Source organism: Artibeus jamaicensis, unplaced genomic scaffold, assembly GCF_021234435.1.
Source record: "Artibeus jamaicensis isolate MK-2021 breed Jamaican fruit bat unplaced genomic scaffold, CSHL_Jam_final contig_233, whole genome shotgun sequence".
NCBI lineage: Eukaryota > Metazoa > Chordata > Mammalia > Chiroptera > Phyllostomidae > Artibeus > Artibeus jamaicensis.
This window is the reverse complement of record NW_026521486.1, coordinates 8,933,466-8,953,820: the sequence shown is the minus strand read 5'-3', so window position 1 is coordinate 8,953,820 and position 20,355 is coordinate 8,933,466. Positions and strand designations below refer to the sequence as shown.

The 20,355-nt window shown below is 51.1% G+C and overlaps 1 protein-coding gene across 11 annotated transcripts; it reads left to right on the top strand.

Moving 5' to 3' along the window:
- Window positions 1-3,825: 3,825 nt before the first annotated feature.
- Window positions 3,826-19,783, top strand: APOL5 (apolipoprotein L5). 11 transcript variants are annotated; one of them, XM_053661974.1, is made up of 8 exons: window positions 3,826-4,057; window positions 4,337-4,517; window positions 4,860-5,062; window positions 5,446-5,941; window positions 8,596-8,704; window positions 12,448-12,565; window positions 16,077-16,963; window positions 17,471-19,783. In XM_053661974.1, the coding sequence occupies exons 4-8, from the start codon at window positions 5,777-5,779 to the stop codon at window positions 17,581-17,583; spliced, it is 1,392 nt and encodes a 463-aa protein (XP_053517949.1). In that variant the 5' UTR covers window positions 3,826-4,057; window positions 4,337-4,517; window positions 4,860-5,062; window positions 5,446-5,776; the 3' UTR covers window positions 17,584-19,783. The 11 variants fall into 11 exon arrangements, with proteins under 11 accessions (XP_053517949.1, XP_037016313.2, XP_053517954.1 ...); XM_037160418.2 differs by having other exon boundaries at window positions 8,593-8,704; XM_053661979.1 differs by lacking the exon at window positions 5,446-5,941.
- Window positions 19,784-20,355: the final 572 nt, after the last annotated feature.

The following is a 20,355-nucleotide window of genomic DNA, read 5'->3' as shown; positions in this document are numbered from 1 at the left end:
TTGACCTTATCCGGGAAGCACTTTATCTGCCCTTTCATTCTGAATGAAAGCTTTGCTGGGTAGAGTCCACCTGGATGCAGGTCCTTGCCTTTCATGACTTGGAATACTTCTTTCCAGCTCCTTCTTGCTGGCAAGGTGTCCTTTGAGAAATCAGCCGACAGTCTTATGGACACTCCTTTGTAGGTAACCCTCTTGTTTTCTCTTGCTGCTTTTAAGATTCTCTCCTTATCTTTAATCTTAGATAATGTAATTATGATGTGTCTTGATGTGTTCCTCCTTGGGTCCAACCTCTTTGAGACTCTGAGCTTCCTGGATTTCCTGGAAGTATATTTCCTTTGCCAGACTGGGGAAGTTCTCCTTCATTATTTGTTCAAATAAGTTTTTTAATTTCTTGCTCTTCCTCTTCTCCTTCTGGCACCCCTATGATTCAGATGTTGGATGTTTAAAGATGTCTGGAGGTTCCAAAGCCTTTCCTCATTTTTTTTATATGCTCACGCTTTCTTGTTTCTTCATTCTGTTCTGGTTGAATATTTCTTTCTTCCTTCTGGTCCACACCATTGATTTGAGTCCCGGTTTCCTTCCTGTCACTCTTGGTTTCCTGTACATTTTACTTTATTTCACTTAGCATAGCCTTCAGTTTTTCCTCCAATTTGCCACCATATTCAACCGGTTTGTGAGCATCCTGATTACCAGTGTTTTGAACTGTGCATCTGATAGGTTAGCTATCTCTTTGTCACTTAGTTGTATTTTTTTTCTGAAGCTTCAATCTGTTCATTCATTTCAGCCATTTTCTTTTGTCTTGGCACACCTGTTATGTAGTGAGGGGCAGAACCTTAGGTGTTCTCCAAGATAGGACAACCCACATCACTGTCCTGTGACGCTGCATGTGGGGACGGGTCTGAGTAGGAACAGTGCTGCTTGCTCCACTCTCCTCAGGTTTTCAGTCACTTCCCCTGCTTCCCACAAGCAAATTGGGCCCTTCTGGTGCTGATTTCCAGGTGGGTGGGTTTGCGTATGTTCTAGGACCCTATGGGTCTCTCCAATGAACTCCCCTGTGAGTCTGGGAATTTCTCTGCTGCCACTGCAACCCCCAAGGTGTTTTCAGTCAGAGGTTTTGAGGCTTTATTTCCCTGCACTGGAACCCTGGGCTGTGCAGTCTGTCTTGCTCCCCAGTTGTTCCTCCCGGTTTGTTTGCCTGTGAATGTGGGACCACAGAGTTCACAATCTTTCACCTCACCAGGTCTGCCAGCCACCACCGTGCCATGAGTCCTCTCTGCCCAGCTGCCATGTCCTCCTCTCCGACCCGTCTGGATGAATGTTTCTTCTTTCACTCCTTGGTTGTCGTACTTCCGTGCAGTTCAATGTTCTGTCAGTTCTGGTTGGATTTTGCTTTTAAATTTGTTGTTGTCCTTCTTTTGGTTGTGTGAGGAGACACAGCGTGTCTACCTACACCTCCATCTTGGCCGGTGATTTCCTTATCATTTAAATCACAAATTGAAGTGATGACATATTGCCTTAAGTGAAATATAATGTGACTATAGAAAATGTACCAAATGTATACTTCTATATGTGGCTTGCATTATGATGCCATGGGACGGCACGAATGTGGACAAAAGAATTCAGAAGATGAAGGGAACTTGAACGATGTGTTGGTGTGTGTGGGGCTAATGGGTAGCAGGTCTTCTTCTCCCACCCAAGCTTAGAACCAGTGGAGAAGAAGGTCAGGAGTCAGGCAGGCGGAGGTCAAAGTACCAGCCTGAGTGAAGATGTGGAAGGAAGTAGCTTCGGGTGGGCTGCTCAGGTGGGCTTGCTCCTACTTTGCTCCTGATTGAGATGGTCCCAGCCTTGCGGCGCGTGCCCCTTTGGACTGTGTCAGCCAGGCCTGCCCAGCTTTGGAGCACAGCATGCTGAGTGCTCTCAGGCTGCGGACCCCAAGTCAATGTCAGTTCCCTCCAGCCAACCTCCCACCACGGAACTCAATCACGCTTCCTTGGAGCTGGTGAGCGAGAGAAGGGGAGAGGTCAGGAGTGTTGTTTGGATGGAATCCTTCCACATGGACACAGCAGTGAGGAGTAAGTATCCTTCCAATACTGCCCAACCTTCGTTTGATGAGGCATTGAACTTACTGCTGCGTCAGTCACCTGCAGGTGTCAATCACCCATCCTGCAGAGCAGCCCCGCTCTCTGCCCCCCAGCTGCTCGTCTGTGCCGATCGCTTCTGCCGTGTGAATCGTGCCGGGTCTGCTGCTGGCCAGTGTAAAATGTGCCACCAAGAGGTTTCAAGATGGGTCAGATCGGAACAGTACGAACCCCAAGGTCTCTCTTCTCCCATTTCCCCTCCCACGTGCCATCGAGGCCCAACCAATAGAGCTCTCCAGAGGCTCTGCAATGAGATCGAGGCTTCGTGTAAACATATACACGCAGTCCAATAGTAAAGGGCCAATGAGAAGAAAGCCTTCATGGCACAGAGACTCCTTTGCATTGCACACTTCCCTGGGAGAAAGACTGAAAGTCAGTTTTCTGGCCAATTAAAGTTTAAGGGAATTAGTGAGAAATCAAATTGTGCTGTCCTCATGAGTTTAAAGTTCAAAGAAATAACATTGTTTTAAAGCCCAAAAGAATCAAAGTCCAAAATCGATTCCTCTTTTAGAATCCAGTGCAAATCATAACATTAAAAAAACCACAAACTTTTTCTTCGAAGTCTTATTTTGTCCAGTTTCTGCAAAATTTTTAAACCTTGGAGTAATTCTAAACACAGAGAAGAGTTCGGGAATGGTACTGTGAACACCCTGACTCAGGGCCAGGAAGACCCTGTCCCCATGCCAGGTGTCCACTCATCGCACCTGGAGCCAGGGTGCCCTGAGCACAGGGCCTGTGACCTTGGAGCTGGATGGGCCTTCCTGACTTTTCCTTCGCCCGTGGCTCCAGGTTGGGCTTCCTCATTGGAGGACGCACTGCAGGAGAAGGAGGTTCCAGTATGAACCCCCTCCCTCCTCCTAAGGGTGCTCAGCCCTGGGGTGGAACAGTGTGGGGCATCACCTCCAGGGAGTTCACCGTCACCCCTGGAGGCGATTTCCTGGCGAGTGCCTTTCGAACTCCGAACTCCGTGGAACCTCCTAGCTGAGGCTTTCCCGGAAGGTGGCTTCTGCCCACAGGCCCCTAGGGAAGTCCCCAGCAGCTCCCTCCACTTTGGGAGTTTTGCTGGCCCCACCCCTGGGGGCAGGTTCCTTCCACTGTGATAGCCTGCAGGAGCTCAGCAAAACACTCTGACTCCATTCCTTTTCTTTTAAAAAGTATTATTTGTAGCATCTACCACCCTCATCTGGGCGAAGAGGCCACTGTGTGTGTATCTGAACTCTCAAATCCGGGAGAGCCTGTGGGCTGAGCACAGGGAGGCCTGCCTTGAAACCCGTGGACAGGCCGGTGAACCCAGGGTCGTACCCTCTGTGGGTCCAGAAGGTAGGCCAAAACAATATTTTAAGAAGAGGAACAGAATTTTGGGCAGCTGAATGACCACAGCCTACGCATGCGTGGCGCAATGTTTTTAAAATTGGGTAAATGCAATTCTCCTTCTCTCTTTAAAAACTGCTATAAAATATACATACCACAAATGCACCATTCACACCACATCTGAGTGTGCGGCTCAGGGACTGACAGTCCATTCACCCCTGTGCAGCCGCCCCGAGGTCCGTCGCAGCACTTTCCTGTCCTGCAAAACTGCAGCTGCGCCCGTGAAACGTGTGGGGGTGGCATTAATGTCAGGGGTCATCCAGCAAGGCAAACAGAGGCCAAGGCTGGACACAGTCTGGGGTCACAAGGGCCACAAAGCCACAGTGAAAGTCTGGATTGGAACTCGAGAGCCATAGGGTCCCGGGGAACGGTTTCTTGCCTAAGAGCTGCTCCAAGTTTGGTCTGGGACTGGCGGGCAGCGTGAGCGCTTCCTGGGAGTGTGGTTAGAAACGCAGACTTTCAGGCCTTTTCCAAGACCTATGAAACCAAATCAGCAATCTGACAAGATCCCCAGGCACTTGCGGACCCGGAAAGTGTGAGAGTTGCTGGTATGTGAGGAGCCTCGGGGTCATGGTCTCGCTTCATAAACATCACCATGATTGAAAAGGAAGAAGGAAGGGGTGGGTGGCTCTGTCCCAAAAGGAGGAAGGAAGGGGTGGGTGGCTCTGTTTCCAGTCTAGGCTCTGTCCCAAAGGAATATGCTCTACATTCTGAGCTGTTTACATTAACAGGCCTAACCGGGAAGCGAAGGCCAAAATGTCTATGTGCCCCCACTTCCCCGGTGATTAGCGGTTCCTTTCTTAGCAAGCTCTTGGTCCTCTGTCCAGGTGGCACGGAAAACAGTGGTCCGGAAACCTGACTCAAAGCTGCCTCATCTCATTGGCCTGAAATTGCAAACTTAGAGAGACCTGCCTTTAATTTGGGGGGCACCCAGTGCAGAAGCAAAAAGAGGACCAACTGAAGAGTGGTTCCCCATGTCCACATACCACGAGCACAGGGAGAAACTGAGTATGTACTTCCCTTGGACAAACCGTATTTTGCTTGGCTGTACAATGCAAGGGACATATCTGCATTCACCTTACAAGGCTATTTGGAACAGTGTGGGTATGAAGTCCTTTATGAAATAACACGCCCGTCACAACAGCAGTTTGTACGGGTAGTGCTGCTCCAATATCTGTGCTGTTCGAATCGTACTTTCCAGTTTTCTTTTTCGGGGATTCCAGTTGGCATGCTTTGGAGCCTTTATCCTGTCTATGCCAAACCTTCTTAGTATTTTGTTTTTGCTTCATTTTGCTCACTTTCTCCATCTCTGCCTTCAGCACTGCTTTGTTTCGTTTTTGTGTTTTATAGGGTCTCTTTTCCCTTGTGTGAACTCCAATAAGCGTGGTTTCTTGCCGGCTTTATTTGGCCTGCCTCTTCCTTCCTACGCTTCCCCGGGGTCTGTTAAATTCTCCCTGTTGTGTGGCCACATCCTCCTGGCACCTGCGGAGCTGCTCGGCCTTCTTGCATTGTCCAGGAAACTGCCTCCCTGACTAAGAAGAATTCATTGTCAAGTGAGTGCTTGCAACTTTCTTTTTTCATTTTAATTTTTTTTAAATAATATTTTTTCTTAGCGCTGGTCTGCTTGGGTGTCTTTTCTACCTTGTCTTCCAGTTTGCTAATCTGATCCTCCGATTCATCAAACTCACTGTTACTCCTTCCAGTACATTATTTATTTCAGACATTGCATTCCCTGTTTCTGCCTGGTCTCTTTTCACGTTTTCTAGGTCTGTTTTTCAAGCTGTTGAGTATCCTTATAATCATTACTCCAAACTCTATACACGATGAATGGCTTGCCTCCATCTAGTTCTTCTTCCGGAGAGTTCTCTTGTTCTTTCACCTGGGTCCGTTCCCTTGTCTCCCCATTACTGCCCTTGTGTTTGTTTCCATGTGTTAGGTAAATCCCCAGGGATTCTGCGGCAGGAGTCAGACCTGGCCTGTGAGTGGCCCTGGGCAATGGATGAGTTCGGAGCTCTCAGGGACCTACAACTCCCGGCTCCACCCACGGGCCCTCATGTGTGCAGAGAGGACCAGGTTGCAGACCAAGGCCGGCTTTTTCAGCACCCAGCTGGGCGAGGATCAATTAAAGCCTCCAAGCACCCAGAGAGCCTCTTGGCCTGCAGGCTTTCTGTTAGTTCTCATCAGTGAAATTGTTTCCAGCTCCACTCCTCTGGCGCTGGAGGGACTCCTGGGGGTGGGGCCATTGCTCCCTCCCAGGCTGAAGTCCCATGGAGGGGAGGGCTCTGCCGAAGAAAGATGGCTTCTGCAGTGTGGGCAATGACTCAGCACAGGGACCCTGGGCACTGATCGTTCAGCGCTCTCCCCAGAGCCACCAGCCCAGACACTCCTTGGGTGGCTCTAGTCTGCTCTGCCCTCCCTCTGCTGGAGCCCAGGTAAGTGGCTGCCAATGAAATTCTGTGCGTTGGCCCTTTAAGAGGCCCTCTGCATCTGGAGCCCTCTCTTCCTGGCAGACAGAAGCTCTGCTGCTTCTCCTGGCTCTGGTGCTGTGAGCTGGGGAGTCCAGCTTGGGGTTTAGACCTCACATTTTTCAGGGGATACCACCCTGCACCCCCAAGCCATGGAAATAACCCTCTAGAACTTCGGTGGCTGCCCCTCGGAACCCCGCAGCCCCCCAGCACCTCCTTGGGGTTGCCTATCACTTTTGTTGTGGTGAAGCAATTTCTTCCGCTTCTGCCTTGATTTCAGGCTTCTCTCCAGCCGAAGTTCAGTTGGTTATTCCGGATGATTTTTATGTCATTTACTTGTCGTTCCAGTTTGGTGCTGGGAGGGGGTTGGTGTAGCGCCCACTCTCGGTGCCACCATTTGGGGGTCCGTGTTCCTGGTTTCCGAGTGCTCGTGGCCCGTGATTCTCGGGTGCGTGTTCTCGACCTGCTCTTCTCCTTCTGTCGTTATTCTGTCTCCGTTTTCGTTTGGTAGCATAGATAACGAGAATCGACCACTCGAACCGTTTCTAAGTGTGCCGTTCAGTGGCGCTAGGCGCATTCATGTCGTGGGGCAAGCAGTACTGCCGACGTTCTCCAGAACTTTCCATCTTCCCAAACGGATTCTGTACCCATTCAACACTAACTGCCTGGGCCCGTCAGCCTCTGGGACCAGCCGTCTACTTTCTGTCTCCGTGAATTTGCCTTTTCTACATCCCTCATATAAATGAAACCATACTCTATGTGTCTTTTGTGCCTGGCTTGGCTCACTTAGTTATGTTAAAAGAACCTTCTAGGCCCAAGACAGAGCTGCTCCTGCCTGGGGTGCTGTGTCAGCAAAACTCGGGTAAGTTTTGTCTCCCGTACATGCCGTGTCTGACGGGGAAGGCAGTGTGTCTCGGCGGCCGATCCCCAAGGGGAAAGCCGGCCCTGGGCCTTCTCAGCCCAGACAACATCAGCTCTGTGGATCCACCAACCAGATCTCCTCTCTCTCTCTTTTTCTCTGAAAAACCACCTGTCAGCCACCTCCGGTGGCATTTATCTTCTTTAATCTTTTTAAAAAAACAGTTCGAAGAGTGTCTGCGAGGTTCATTCATGCCATGCGGTAGCATTCTCTGAATTTCCTTCCTTCCGAAGGTGGAACAGTGCCCCGCAGCACACACAGACCCCATTTTGTCCGGCTGCTCACCCATGAATGGACACTCAGCTGCTGCGGATAATGCTCTCTGACATGGGCGCGCACGCATTTGCTCTGGACCCTACTTTCGATCCCTGAGGGCGTGTAGCCAGAAATGGAACTGCAGGGTCATAGGGTAATGCTAACTTTCGTTTTTATTAGTTAACCGTCCCTGTTGGCAGTGGCTGCAGCCTGCTGCATCCCCACAAGCCGTGAACAAGAGTTTCCATCCCCCCACAATCTGGCCAGCACTCGGTACTTCCCGTGTTTTTTGTGTTCTGACAATAGCCACCCTAACGGGTGTGGGGGTGAGCTACTGTGGTTTTCATGTCCATTGCCCTTGATGGTGAGTGATGTTGTGCTTTCTTTGGAGAAATGTCTACCCAGTCCTTTGCCCACTTTTTCAGCAGGGTGGTTTGTTTGCAGTGATTATCATCTTTGAGTGGGCCTTGCGTTGTCTGCCTTTCTGCTTGGGCCAGCGATTTGCGTGCGATTGAAATGAGGACGAACGCTGGGCTGTGGCGTTCTAGGCTAGCGTTCTTTCGGATCCAGGGCCTTCACGAGCCGTCAGTCTGGATTTCTCCCCAAAGGAACCGGTGGGCGTGCAGACGGCTCACAGCGCAGCGTCCCTTCTCCCGTTGGTCTCAAGGACAGACTGCGTCCCACAGATACGGCCACTCTCGAGATGCTCCTCGCTCAGTCCTGCATTCGTGCATCTTGGAACCAGTCCAGACCTGGCACCAACCTGAGCAGCTTATTCTCCCCCGTTTAAAAAGGGGATTTTAGTTTTGCCTTTTGTGAAAGTCCCTCCCCCAGAAGAGGGGCTTTCCCCGCTGTAATCTTAGTCCTTGTCTACTGTTTCTGAAAAGGGCAGGTGTCAGCATGCTTGCCCCTTTTCCTCCCAAAGCCTGGCCCATTCCCACCCCGTCTGGCCTCCTGTTAAACTAGGTCCTACTCATTTTTTAATTTTCATTTCTTTTTAGTTTCTAGTAGGGGGTGCTTGTATAATTTTGTGTTACTTTTGGGTAATTGCCAAAAGAAGAGAAACTGATCATTTGCTCCATTCGCCGTCACCCCGAGAGTTCATACAAAGCGATCCGGGTGTCACCACGTGCCCGTGTGGCCAGGAATGAGACGGGACACCAGGAGAAGTGGACTTTGGGTTCCTCCCTCCACCTCTGCTGCTTCTTGGACAGCTCCCTCTGGCGGTCTTTAAAGGCTTCCTTTTACTCCTCCTCCCTGGTTCCCTATTCACTGATACCTATGTCTGGCATTTCCCAGGGTTCCCTTGTCAGCTCCCTGCCCCCCCCCGTGCTGGCCACCTTCCATGGACTCGACTTATGAATTCCCAGGTCTGAGTCCCTAGATCTCAGCTCTCTAGGAAGACACTGCTCTCTGGATGACTGTGGGGTCTTCTCTTCTCCAGCAGGCGAAGCTTCACCCCGTCTGGCCCAGAACCCATTGTCACCTGTACAGAGAGAAGCACCAAGGAGCTCTGAGAGGCACCATGGCCGTGGCAGCAGCTGGAAACTACTCAGGTGACCCTCCCCTTTCCTCAGTCCCAGTTCTTTTGACCCCCATTCACCATCTTGGCATATAGTGGGTGACACTGGAGATTGGGAAGTGACTCGAGACCCCGTATGTGGGTGACCCCCATTCCCGCGTGAAGGTGAGTGAGTGTCTAGGTCCCACCACGCCCCTATTTCCCATGAGACCCTGCTCATACTGCCCCTACAGTTACAGGCATAAGCTGGGGCTCCCTTAGTTACAGAGACCACATTTTAGGAGCCCCAGATCGACGCCTCTCCATGTCAGATACAGCATCTGCGTCACCCCTTCTGGCCCCTGTGACTCTCAAGCGGCTGTTGCGGTCAGTTTGGAGGCCGTCATCTGTTTGTACAGTGAGGGCCCCCAGAACTCCCTGAACTTGGTTTTGGTGCAGCCAAACCTCCTCACTCAGTGTCCTTGACAGAGACAGTGGCAGTGAGAAGACAGGACAGCTTATGTGTTTAATCCGGAGCCTCTTCCTCCCTCTAAACTCACACCCACAGCTCAGGAGACTGGCCTGATGATGAACTGAGAGGGCCCAAGTGAGAGATGGGGGGGCAGGGGGGTGGTGGCATGGTGGACGAGATGGGACAGGGGAGGACCAGCCTGTGCCGGAAGTGCCGCCCCCTATGACAGGGAATCTCGACCAATCACAGAAGGATGATGCTGTCTGTGGGAGGAGCCAGGCAAGAAGAGGCCAGAAGGAAGGTTATTCCTTCTTCCAGGTAGTGGGGGTGTTCTGCGCTTTCCCAGCAGAAGATACACTTTTAACTATGGAAATGTGATGAGATGTGAAACTAGCCAGAAAGCGATAAAACACAAGCCAGGGTTCTATTTTCCCTGTAATCGTAGGTATAAATATCACAGAGGCTCAGAGAGCCTTTACTAAAACTGGAAGGAAACCGTGACCCCAGGCCCACCCACGCCCACTGCCGATTTGACTCTGCTTTCCCGGAGCTTTGACTCCCACTCACTCCCCGCCCCCCTCCCCCCCTTCCTGCCCCCAGAACAGAGTCATCTCCCAGAGACCTACTCCAGGCCAGGGCAGGGGAGCTGGCCAGCTGTGACTGTAGGCGTAAGAAACTGAGTATCACGAACTCGGAGCCTTTGGTCTAACGTGTTGCCAGGCTCAGGGCAGATGAGAAAGCGTCCCATGGAGATGCAGAAAAGAAATCTGCAAGTTCTTTTCGACTTTCAGAAAACAAGCATTTTTTATGTCGTATTAGTTGTTCCAGAAACAGAAATGTGTTATTACCTATATTCAGTGAAGCAAATATAACACTAATAATAAATCTTGATTATAAGGAAATAAAACTATAGCTCAGTATCCCTTATGACTCTAAGATGAACATACTAAATATAATACTAGAGCACAGAGATCTGTAACAGACTGATACAAAAATCTGTAATGGTCAAGTGTGGCTTTCATGGAATATAAGGATAATTCAATACATGGAAATTTATGAACACAATACTCTATACCCGTGGGATAAATTTTTAAAAAAGGAAAATTATGACAATCTCATTAGAGTCTGAAAATTCAGTCCCTGATCCTAATAAAAATATGTCAATATAGGAATAAAACATACTGCCTCATGAGAAAATGGTTTGTGCAGACCAAATGCCAGCGGTGAACTACTGGACTCAATTTCATAAAATTAAGTAATTCAAGCATTCGAGCAAACCCAGTAAGGCACGGAGCCCAAACAGAAGAAATAAGCATTGAAAAACCAGGGAGGAAAATGAGCATTATGTATTTATGAGTTATTCATTCAATTACTACAGCAATTAGTAAAAATTCAGTGAAGCACAGAGGAGTATTAAAAGCGAATACTGTTTCTATAGAGTAAACCACAAACTGGAGAACACAATATTAAAAAATAGCAGGAAATAATGTTAGCATGAACTATGGAGAAGCAACAAATCTTACTTAAAAGGAAAAGGAGGCCTGGCTGGTGTAGCTCCGTGGATTGAGCACAGGCCTGTGAACCAAACAACAGTGGTTCGATCCCCAGTCAGGGCACATGCCTGGGTTGCAGGCCAGTTCCTATCAGGGGATGTATGAGAGGCAACCATACATTGATATTTCTCTCCCTCTCTCCTTCCCTTCCCCTCTAAAGATAAATAAATAAAATCTTAAAAAAAAAAAAAAAAAAAGGAAAAGGAAACACGGAGTCCCTGAGACGTCATGTCACATGGCCAGGCGGGAATGTGGCAGACCTTGCATTTAACCAGGGTGTCCCAAGGTCCATACTTGTCCATACGGGGACGGCAAAGAATGTCCTCCTTCCGGCATGACTAGGAACATAAGCAGCTCCCCAGGTCTTGCCTGCAGAGCCAAGAGCCGCCAGGACAGGGTCAGTCTGTTACATGAAGGACCCACGTGGGGGACACAGATGTGAAGACCCCGGTGTGTCACAGGAAGGCAGCATTTCTGTAAATGTGACGGCAGGTCCCCTCTTGATGGAACACAGGAGTCATCAGAAATAATCCTATGACGACTGGGTAGCAATATGGAAAAACCTGTCCCATAGTACTACAGTTTAAACACAACAGACACAGGTATAGTATGTTACAAAAGCCATGAGGAAGAGAACATGTGTTTGATAAGTAAATTGAAGTAAGGGAATAAAATCAAAAGTGTTGGGGTGATTTTGACAAATTGTATTGAAAATACGTTTAAAGTGATTTTTGAGCAAGAGAGTCTCTGCCGAGGGTGGCTACGTGGCATTATCTGTGTAGGGGAGAAAAAATAATTTTCCCTCTACCCTTCTGAGTTCTTATCTGAGACCCCTGCAATAAAAAACAGATGAACCAGAGAAAAAGAAAAGTTCATTAACCCATATTCCTCACGTACGACTGCGAGAGACCCAGGGAAAAACGTGTTACTACCCAAGGTGGCTTAGACTTCAGCCTTAAAGACCATTGAATAGAGGAAGGGGGGGGGGTGTAGTAGGCCTCTTAGGGGGGAGTAAATATTTTTACTGTTTTAGGAAGTAAGAGTGGATCCTTGGAAGAATAGCGGGGAGGAATGGTAACTTGTGACAGAGTCAGCCTGGGTGTGATGTCAGCTTCTAGTCTTCTCTCCGGTGACAAGAGCCAGTCTTCCCTGCCTGATGAAACTCCAGGAAGGGGCCCGTGGCATCTGAGGTCCTTTCGGGGCCCAGACGTCTGCGGGCAGACGAGGGCAGTTCAAAGGGGGCTCCGCGCACTGCCGTCTTTCCAGTGTGTACAGGCGCAAGGGATCAACATATCAAAGTGACATCTTTGTGGTGTCATATTCCAGTACCTGTCACCTACCTGGCTGAACAAACACCTGACCAACCGAGGGACTCCTCATCTCCAGGAAGGCTTGCACAGAGCCGGACAACCCTGTCGGGATTATAGGTGGTAGCGGGCTAGACAGCATGAGCACTCACTTGCTGTCGAGCTTCCTGTATTACCAGTGAAGGGGACCCGATCACCTTTGTGTCTGTTGCGGGGTTGTTGGACGGTCACCAGAAGATTCTTGTGACTAGATGCGTAACATCAACATTCCTGAAGCCCTTCACCAATCTGCTATGCTTTCAGAAATCTGAGATGACCAGTTTGGCTACCGCAGAGTTAGCCCTGGGTATTGATTATCACAGTTTGTTGGACTAAAACCATTAGGCAGAAATGTGCAATCTGTGAAACACTGTGATTTTTCATGTATTCCAACCTTGCCTGTTTTATTCCCAAATATTATGATTAGATGACCTTCACCAGAGCATCATTCAACGTCTGGCCAAGCTGACCACAGAGGACATACACTGGCTCTTCCAGAACCCACAGGCTTTGGACGCAGTGATGCAGGGACTCAGTGTGGAAAGGTAATCCCAGAGAAGGGGTGTCTGGGGGGAGTTGGCAGGGTGGGAGTCCTGTGAGCACAGGGATTTGGGCTGATATGCTCATCGCCCCAAGGCTGGCATCCAGAACGGGCGCCTGGGACAGACCTGGCGCTCAGAGTTGGAGTGCGGGAAGAAAATCTGGTGGTTGACATTCCCACCGAGTTCTGTGCTGGCACTGTCTGCATAGTAGGGGACCTGTGTGTGCCCACGGAGTTGGCCGGAGTCGGTGGCACTGCCTCATTTCCCTCCAGTGGCAACTGGAGATGTGCAAAGGAAAATAAAAGAGGGTTTTATTATTTTATTTGCTACACATCTTAGCAAAGTAAATTAAAAACCTTCAGTAAGCACATTCAAAGGTGCCCAGACACCCAGCCTGCTGCATGAGAGATTCTTAGCAGCAGAATTTGCTCCATCTTGCCCAGTCAGGAGCACTCCTTCCCCCGCCTTTCTCTGCCCTTGCCCTGGAGACCCAAATGCCTGGGACTCACCTGCCACAGCCTTCACCCGCCACCGCCGCTCTCCAGTAGAGCTCAGCTAGAGTTCTTCTCAGAACAGATTCTGCTGCCTGACATAGGTTGTACTTACTCCTGCTGAAGTGTCTCGAAGTTTCTGTTAAATGAGGTGCAGTGCCAGGCCAAGCTCTTAAATGATAAAACCTGCTTCAGTGACGCAGTTTCCTGCCCTCCTTTCTGGACAGAAAAAAGCCGTTCTATGTAGCCACATCGTTAGCCCAACCTCCCTCCACTGCTACCCGTCCCTCTCCCACTGCTACCCGTCCCTCTCCCACTCTTTAGATTCCTTTGCATGGCTCCTATTAACCCCGACACAACCCAGAGCAACATCCTTCTCTTCTGCCACTGGCTGACAGATGAACTTAGACCAAGTCAGGTAGCTTCCAGTGAGCCTGTGCACACATTTCTCTCCCCTCCTCCATGAAGGCAGAGAGATGGTGCTTCCTATCTCAGCAGTGATGGGGCAAACTAGAGGATTCCGCAAGGCTGGAGTCCTAGGTTCTGTCAACCAATGGTTGTTGGCGCCAATACAGCACCAACAGGAATCGCCAGTCTGGGGCACAGTGAAGAAGGAAACTTCACTGCCTGCAAAACAGCTCAACTGTGGTAACTACGCCTGGGAGGTGGACCTGGGGCAGGCCACTCTCTGGCTAGACAGCTCTGCTCTGTGCAGGTCTGTTCTGTTCTGTGGAGAGATCAGTATTTCAGCCCGGATAGGAAACAGTTGCAAAGGGAACAGTGTATGCTCAGAGTCAGACGGGGGCTGCCTTACGTAAACAGAAGTCCCCACTCCTGATCCCTGATTGGTATGTTCTCATGCAAATGAGAACTCCACATCCTTGTAGTTTGATTGGTCAGAATAGATCCGCTCTGACTGGTCAGAGCTGTGCAGATCCAATTGGGCGGGGAAAGCCTCGGTGCTATTGGCTGAAACAGGATCCCAGGACCTCCACGGTAAGGGCTGGCTCAGATGGCAGATGGCAGAAACACAGTGCGGGCCTCTCCCTGCACAGGGAGGTAGAAATGGCTGCTAGGCTCTGTTTTTGTTGTTGTTGTTTACTTTGAGTCCAGTTAGCCACCAGGAACCCGTTCACCTTAGTAAGTACCTTCTTCCTCAGTCCGCATCCTCTCCGTGATTCCACCACTAACTGGACTGTGTGTGTGTAAATCACCCCTTCTTGGGGCCAGCTTTTTCCTCTGTGGAAAGGGGGCTCGTGGTGAGAACATGGCAGGCTGTCACTCTCCGTGGTGCTGGGAAGCACTGCAGCCCAAACCTAGTACTCTTCCTCAGAGAGGCTGGACGCGGCCTCGCGATCCTTCTCAGCACAGTGGTCTCGACACCTTTCTACCAACATGGCGGGGGGGGGGGGGGGTTGCGCCTCTTTGCCATCTGTGTGCCCCATGGTCTCGGTGAACCGCTGGGTCTAACACCCCACACACAGCGCTGTCTAAGGTTTGGATTGGAGGGGGGCTGAACTCCTAGGTGTACGAAGGCGTCCCGAAGACAACTCTGGCTAAGCTTTTCTTTTTATAAGTGACTTGATGGGGAAGAATGTCAATTGGCTGGTCTACCTGAGGCTGCTGATGGCCTTGCCCAGTGTGCAGAGAACTCTAAAGCCATTGTCAACAGTTCCTTTGGCCCCTTGGGGCCGCCTGATCTCAGGAGGGTGGTCCTAGGAGCCCGCCTTCTTTCCCACAGACACGCCCTCCCATAGCCTTAAAGGCAGGCCCCACCCGTGGCAGATGCTGGGTTTGAAGAGAGACAGGACTGAACCCGAGGGTCCTGTCACTCCAGTCAGACTCTCCCCTGTCACAGGAAGTCGATGGCGGCAGCCTGTACAGTCCAGTGCCGTCCACTGTGGGAGCCCCAGACCCTTCCAGACAAATTGACTTAAGAACAGTGATCCTTAAACAAAGGCCCCGGTGTTCCAGGAGCAGGACCAAACTCGTTCCACAGGAAGACTAAAACATAATGGCCTTCTCTCCCAAAAGACAGTAGAAATCTCAGTTCAACGGAGAGAATTTCCTCAGCTGTACATTTTTTCTCATCTTCACCTTTTCTTAAAAGACAAGGCGCTTCTCCTACTGGCCTGTTACCACGCGAACAGAGTAGAACCTGTGGTTTCCAAGCACAGCCGCCCCCTGTTCGAAATCCTGTTCGGTTCCCAAAGCGCAGCATCAGGGGCGCAGCGGAGAGCAAACCAGGCGCCCTCCCCGTGGGAGGGGTGGCAGTCGGCCGTCTCACCCCCCACCTTTTCCTTTAGAAGTGTTGGTTACGTTACTAACATTTTTGGAACAAGTCTAATACATGCACAAGATACAAAACGTAAAAGAAACAAAAGGATGAAGGGCAGAAAGTAATGTCCCTCAAAGCTCTGTCCCCGGCCCCGAGGCTCCCCTCCCCGGAAGCAACCAGCACATCCAGGTGGATCCCCTTTAAACGTTTTTCTAAAAATTGAGACGTGAACTCTGTAGGCTCTCAGCACCCGACTTCCCGGACGGAAGTGCTCACGCGGTTACAGACGTGTACATCCTGCACGTGCGCACACAGGTGTATTTACTGAGAAAGGTTGGGTGTCAGAGGAAAAGGGCTCATGGGCCGGACAGCGGTGTGGTTACTTGGGTCGTGGTGGGGGTGCGTGTGGGGTGGAAGGGGGCAGAAGGGGGATAAGCGGTAATGGAAAAAACATGGTAAAAAGTAAATCAGAAACAAAGGCTTGGTGACAAGAGTCAGCAATGTTTTCAGTTGTTTCATTCATCACATGAGTAGCCACTTGACGAGCCAGTCTTGATGTTCGGGGGGCTGGCACGAACTGTGCTCGTCTGGAAAACTCGGCCCCCCAGGGGCCTGGCTGGGAGAGTGCTGTCCCCACATTCCTGGGCCCTGCTCCCTGGGAGGCAGGTGGCCGAGGCGTCTTTAGCCCCCCTGGGGAGCCCGTCCAGAGCTGGGGAAGTAACCCTGCGATGTGGCTTCTCCACAGCGACGAGGCCAGCACGCTGCACTATATCCTGGGACAGGAGCTGATGCGCCGCGAGGCAGGGAGCGGGCCACGGGCACATCTGTCGCAGGAGGAAAGAATGTTTCTCGTGAATTTCCACTGGAGGAAGCACAAGATGGAAAAGACCATCAGAGAACTGAGAACCATCGCAGACGAAGCCGACTCGGCCCATAAGACGCTCACCCAGACCAACCTGGTAGCCAGCTCTGCAGGTGTTGTGTCTGCAGCCATGACCATCCTGGGAGTGGCCCTGTCACCTGTGACAGCAGGAGGTAGTCTGTTACTCTCAGCGGCTGGGCAGGGCCTGGGGGCAGCAGCTTTTATCACCAACACTGTGACAAATGTCTTAGAAGATAGGAGCAAGTCGTCAGCAAGAGATAGAGCCAGCAGACTGGTGGCTCTTCCAGCAACACCAGAGCCGGAAGCTGGGGGAGGAGTGAGTCTGTTTCCAGTGAGAACTACAGTGGTTGTTCAGAGGTGCCGTGATATCCTGGGGAGCATCAGGGAACTTCGAGCCTACTGGGTGGCCCGAGCCAACCCTGGCTTCATGGGGAGGGTCAGGAATTTTGTGGCCACACACCGTGTGCCCTTCTTAAGGGCAACAGGGGTGCAGAGAGCCGCGGGCCAGGGCTCCGCGCTGGCCATGACCCGAGGTGCGCGGGTGCTGAGCGCAGCTGGGGCTGCCTTCCTGCTCGTGCAGGATGTGAGGAACGTCCTGCGGGACTGGCAGCACCTGAGGGAGGGGGCGCAGGCGGAGGTGGCCACGGACCTGAGGACACAGGCCAAGCAGCTGGAGCAGGAGCTGAACCAGCTGTCCAGGTGCTACGAGCAGATGTGTCTGAGGCAGAACAGGAGGCTGGAGGAAGGAGGTAGGAACAGAACCGGGAAGTATGAAGGAGGGCAAGGCTGCTGGGGTTGTGGGGACGAGGGGCTTGCTGAACAGGCAGGCACACAGACATGTGCGTAATCACAACTGCCCTTTTTCAGGGAGGGCCTTCCCACACCCCGCACTTCAGCTGGGTCCCTGTGTTCTTTCCAGCGTCCTGTGCTGTCCTCCCCAAGCACTGAGCAGACATTTCTGAAATGATGGGGTGTTGATTGGGTGTTTGCTGTCTGTCTTCGTACAGAAAGCACACCCTCCAGGCCGGGGGGTGTGTTCCCGGCATCTCGGTGTGCCCAGATGTATGCTGAACTTCATGGTCAAGATGATAACTTCAAAGGAGTTAGGAAAGGGCTTTTGTTTGCAAATGAGTTCGTACTTCTAGACTCTCTTATTCAGAGACATTAACTACAACTATTTGTTTAAAAAAAAATGAAATGAAAACTACCATCAGGAAAATGAAGCAGAATGTCAAAATTCCTCTTTAAATCTACAGAGAGGGCGGAATGGGACTGGGTAGCAAGGCCACTGCCTGAGACGCCGGAAAGGCACACGGAAGACTGCGGCTCGCAGATTCATTCATTCGCCCATTCGTCAGACAGACTTTAATCAAGTGAGGCTGGTGGTGGGGCCGAGGACTAAGAAAGCAGACCCACCCTGGTCTGCATGTTGAAACCACCTGGGAAACTTCAGAACACGCTGGTGAGTGGGCGGGCCCTGCGTCAGGACTGGGACCCGACCGTCTGCCTTAGGGCCTGGACCGTGGAAGTTTTAAAGCATCTCCTAGTACTTCCACTGCGTGGTGAGTCTGGGAGCCGCTGCCTTAGGCCGTGAGTGCTTTCTTCCTTTTCTCATGGATATACTTTCACCCCGAGGGTCCACTCGCTAGCTTCAAAATACCCAGGGGCAGGTTTGGGGGTGAAGTGTGAGACACCAGGGCTCCTATTCGAAAGGGTCCGGCCCGCCTCTTTCTTGCAGCGTGAGCTTAGACCGGGTGCAGGCGGGGCACAGAAGACCTCCCGAGAAAAGATGGTCTCTGCGCCAGTGGTCCTTGGGACAGACCCCAGAGAAGCCATTAATGAGGAGGAGGAGGAGGAGGAGGAGGAGGAGGAGGAGGGGCAGATGGTATGAGGAAGACAGGGCATTGTGGGAGCTCCTGATGGGTGCCCTTACACCTGAGGTGGGGGGCTGTGGGGGAAGGGGAGGGCACCCCACCTGGTGAGAGAAGCTGGTGTCTTCCATTTCCGCTCTGTGGACATTCATTCTGGGCTTGTGTCCTCGCCAGTCACCTCTCTGGTCCTGCACGCTGCCTGCGTGCATTTCCAGCCGGAGGGGCCATTCATTCAGTTCTTCAAAGCACAAGCGTAGCATCACTGACCACATCAGCACCGGGCAGCACCTGGGCCGAGCTGGGGTCCAGCCCAACAGGTGGGAGGACCGCCTCGCTCAGCCCCGAGGGAGCTGGGAACCTGCCGTGGGACCCTGGCTCTGCTGCAGAAGCGACTGCCTCCTTCTCCCTCTCACCCTCGTTGGTGAGGCCGTCTCCACCAACCCTGGTTTGGCAGAAGCAAACTGACAGCCTTCTACTATGAAACCCCAGGGCGGGATCCCTTCCGCTTGTTACGAGGCACCGAGCCAGGAGGCCAGGAGACCTGCAGCCGTTTGCTATAACCCCCGGGGACCAGGCCAGATTTGCAAGAGATCAGATTCTCTGTGTGGACAGATAGGGTTAGAGTCCAAGACCTAAATATTTGTGTCAGTTTCAAATGGGGCTGAGATACATTTAGAATATGTGTATTTTCCATTGTATATAATTACACAGTACAATTATAAGTCACTGGGAACCCCCCCCTTTATTTTATAATAAATGATGCTCTGTCCCCCTTCCACTGCCCTTCGCACCTGGTCCCCACCCCTCTGTCGTGGCGGCCACACTGCATGGAGTCTGTGTGACGGAGTCTGCCACCCACACCTAGACCCGGTCTATGTCCCCAGTGCCGGGAAAAGGCAGCGATTTGAGAGGCTGTGTCACTAGGAGAAAGTGATCCCTCTTATGGCCGCAGAACGTAAACCTGCAGAATGGGACACCGGGAAAATGCCGCAGCACCAGGAGACGGGTGGACCAAACCGCACCGTGCGAGAGACTGCTCTGTAGCCGTCAAAATGGTGCTCTCGAGAGTCAGTGGTTGGATTAACATGGAACATGCTGCTTTGTCCAGTTAAATGACAAAAGCAGCATGAGACTTGTGTATACGCTTTCTCACCTTTTACCTCGCAAAGGGAGACAGCCGCGTGTGGAGTACACACACACAGCTGCTAGGAAATAACAGCGGGGCCGGCCGGCCTGCTGTTATCTTGGAGTTTGGGTTGCTTTGACTTTCTTCTTTCTGCCTTTCTGTACTTTTCAAGTTTTCTAGTACATGAATTACTGGTTTTATAAAATGGAAAAAATACATAATAAATATTTACATTAAAATTAAAGAATTTTTACCCTGGTTGGTGTGGCTCAGTGGATTAAGTGCTGGCCTGGGAACCAAAAGGTTGCCAGTTCGATTCCTGGTCAGGGCACGTGCCTGGGTTTCTGGGCAGGTCCCCAGTAGAGGGCTCTCAGGAGGCAACCACGCATCGATGTTTCTCTCCCTCTCTTTCTCCCTTCCTAAAAAAAATTTTTTTAAATCCTTAAAAAGAAAGAACTTCTGCCTTTTTAAAGAGGACCAGCTTGCCCTCACTGGTGTGGCTTGGTTGGAGGACTTTCGGTCCTTTAACCGAAAGGCTGCAGGTTCGATCCCTGGTCAGGTATACACAGAAGGCAACCAATCAATGCGTCTCTCTCCCTTCTTCTCTCCTTTCTCCTGTCTCTAAAAGCAATGAAAAAATGTCCTCAGGTGAGGATGAAAAATAATAAATAGATAGATAGATACCAATTTATAGTCTGCTGGTGTTCATTTACTTCTTTAAAAAATTTTATTGATTCTAGAGAGAGGAGAAGGGAGGGAGGAACATCTCTCCGTTGCCTCTGCACACACTCCATCTGGGGACCAAACCTGCAACTCAGGCCTGTGCCCTGACCAGGGATCGAACCTGCGATGCTTGCCTTTGTGGGGCAACACCTAATGAATGGAGCCATGATGGCCAGGGCTTGGTTTACTGCTCAAATCACTGGGATGAACAGTCTCTTCCTCTTCACCGAATGAAGTCACAGGGAGAGAGGAATGAGAGTGTTTTCCTTGCAGACCATTCCTGTGATGTTAGCAACAGCTGACACCCGGGGGAGCCTAGTCTTCTGGGTCCGTGCACTCAGTCCCTATGTGTGTGTGTGCGTGTGCGTGTTTGCATATGAACGTGCACATGTGTGTGTCGGATTCCCCACACCAACAAGGC

Coding starts and splice junctions, on each gene's coding strand:
- APOL5 (XM_037160418.2), top strand. CDS start 5,777: ATGGAGGGGAGGGCTCTGCCGAAGAAAGATGGCTTCTGCAGTGTGGGC. Junction 8,705..12,447: donor AGCAGCTGGAAACTACTCAG/GTGACCCTCCCC, acceptor TATTATGATTAG/ATGACCTTCACCAGAGCATC. Junction 12,566..16,076: donor CAGGGACTCAGTGTGGAAAG/GTAATCCCAGAG, acceptor GCTTCTCCACAG/CGACGAGGCCAGCACGCTGC.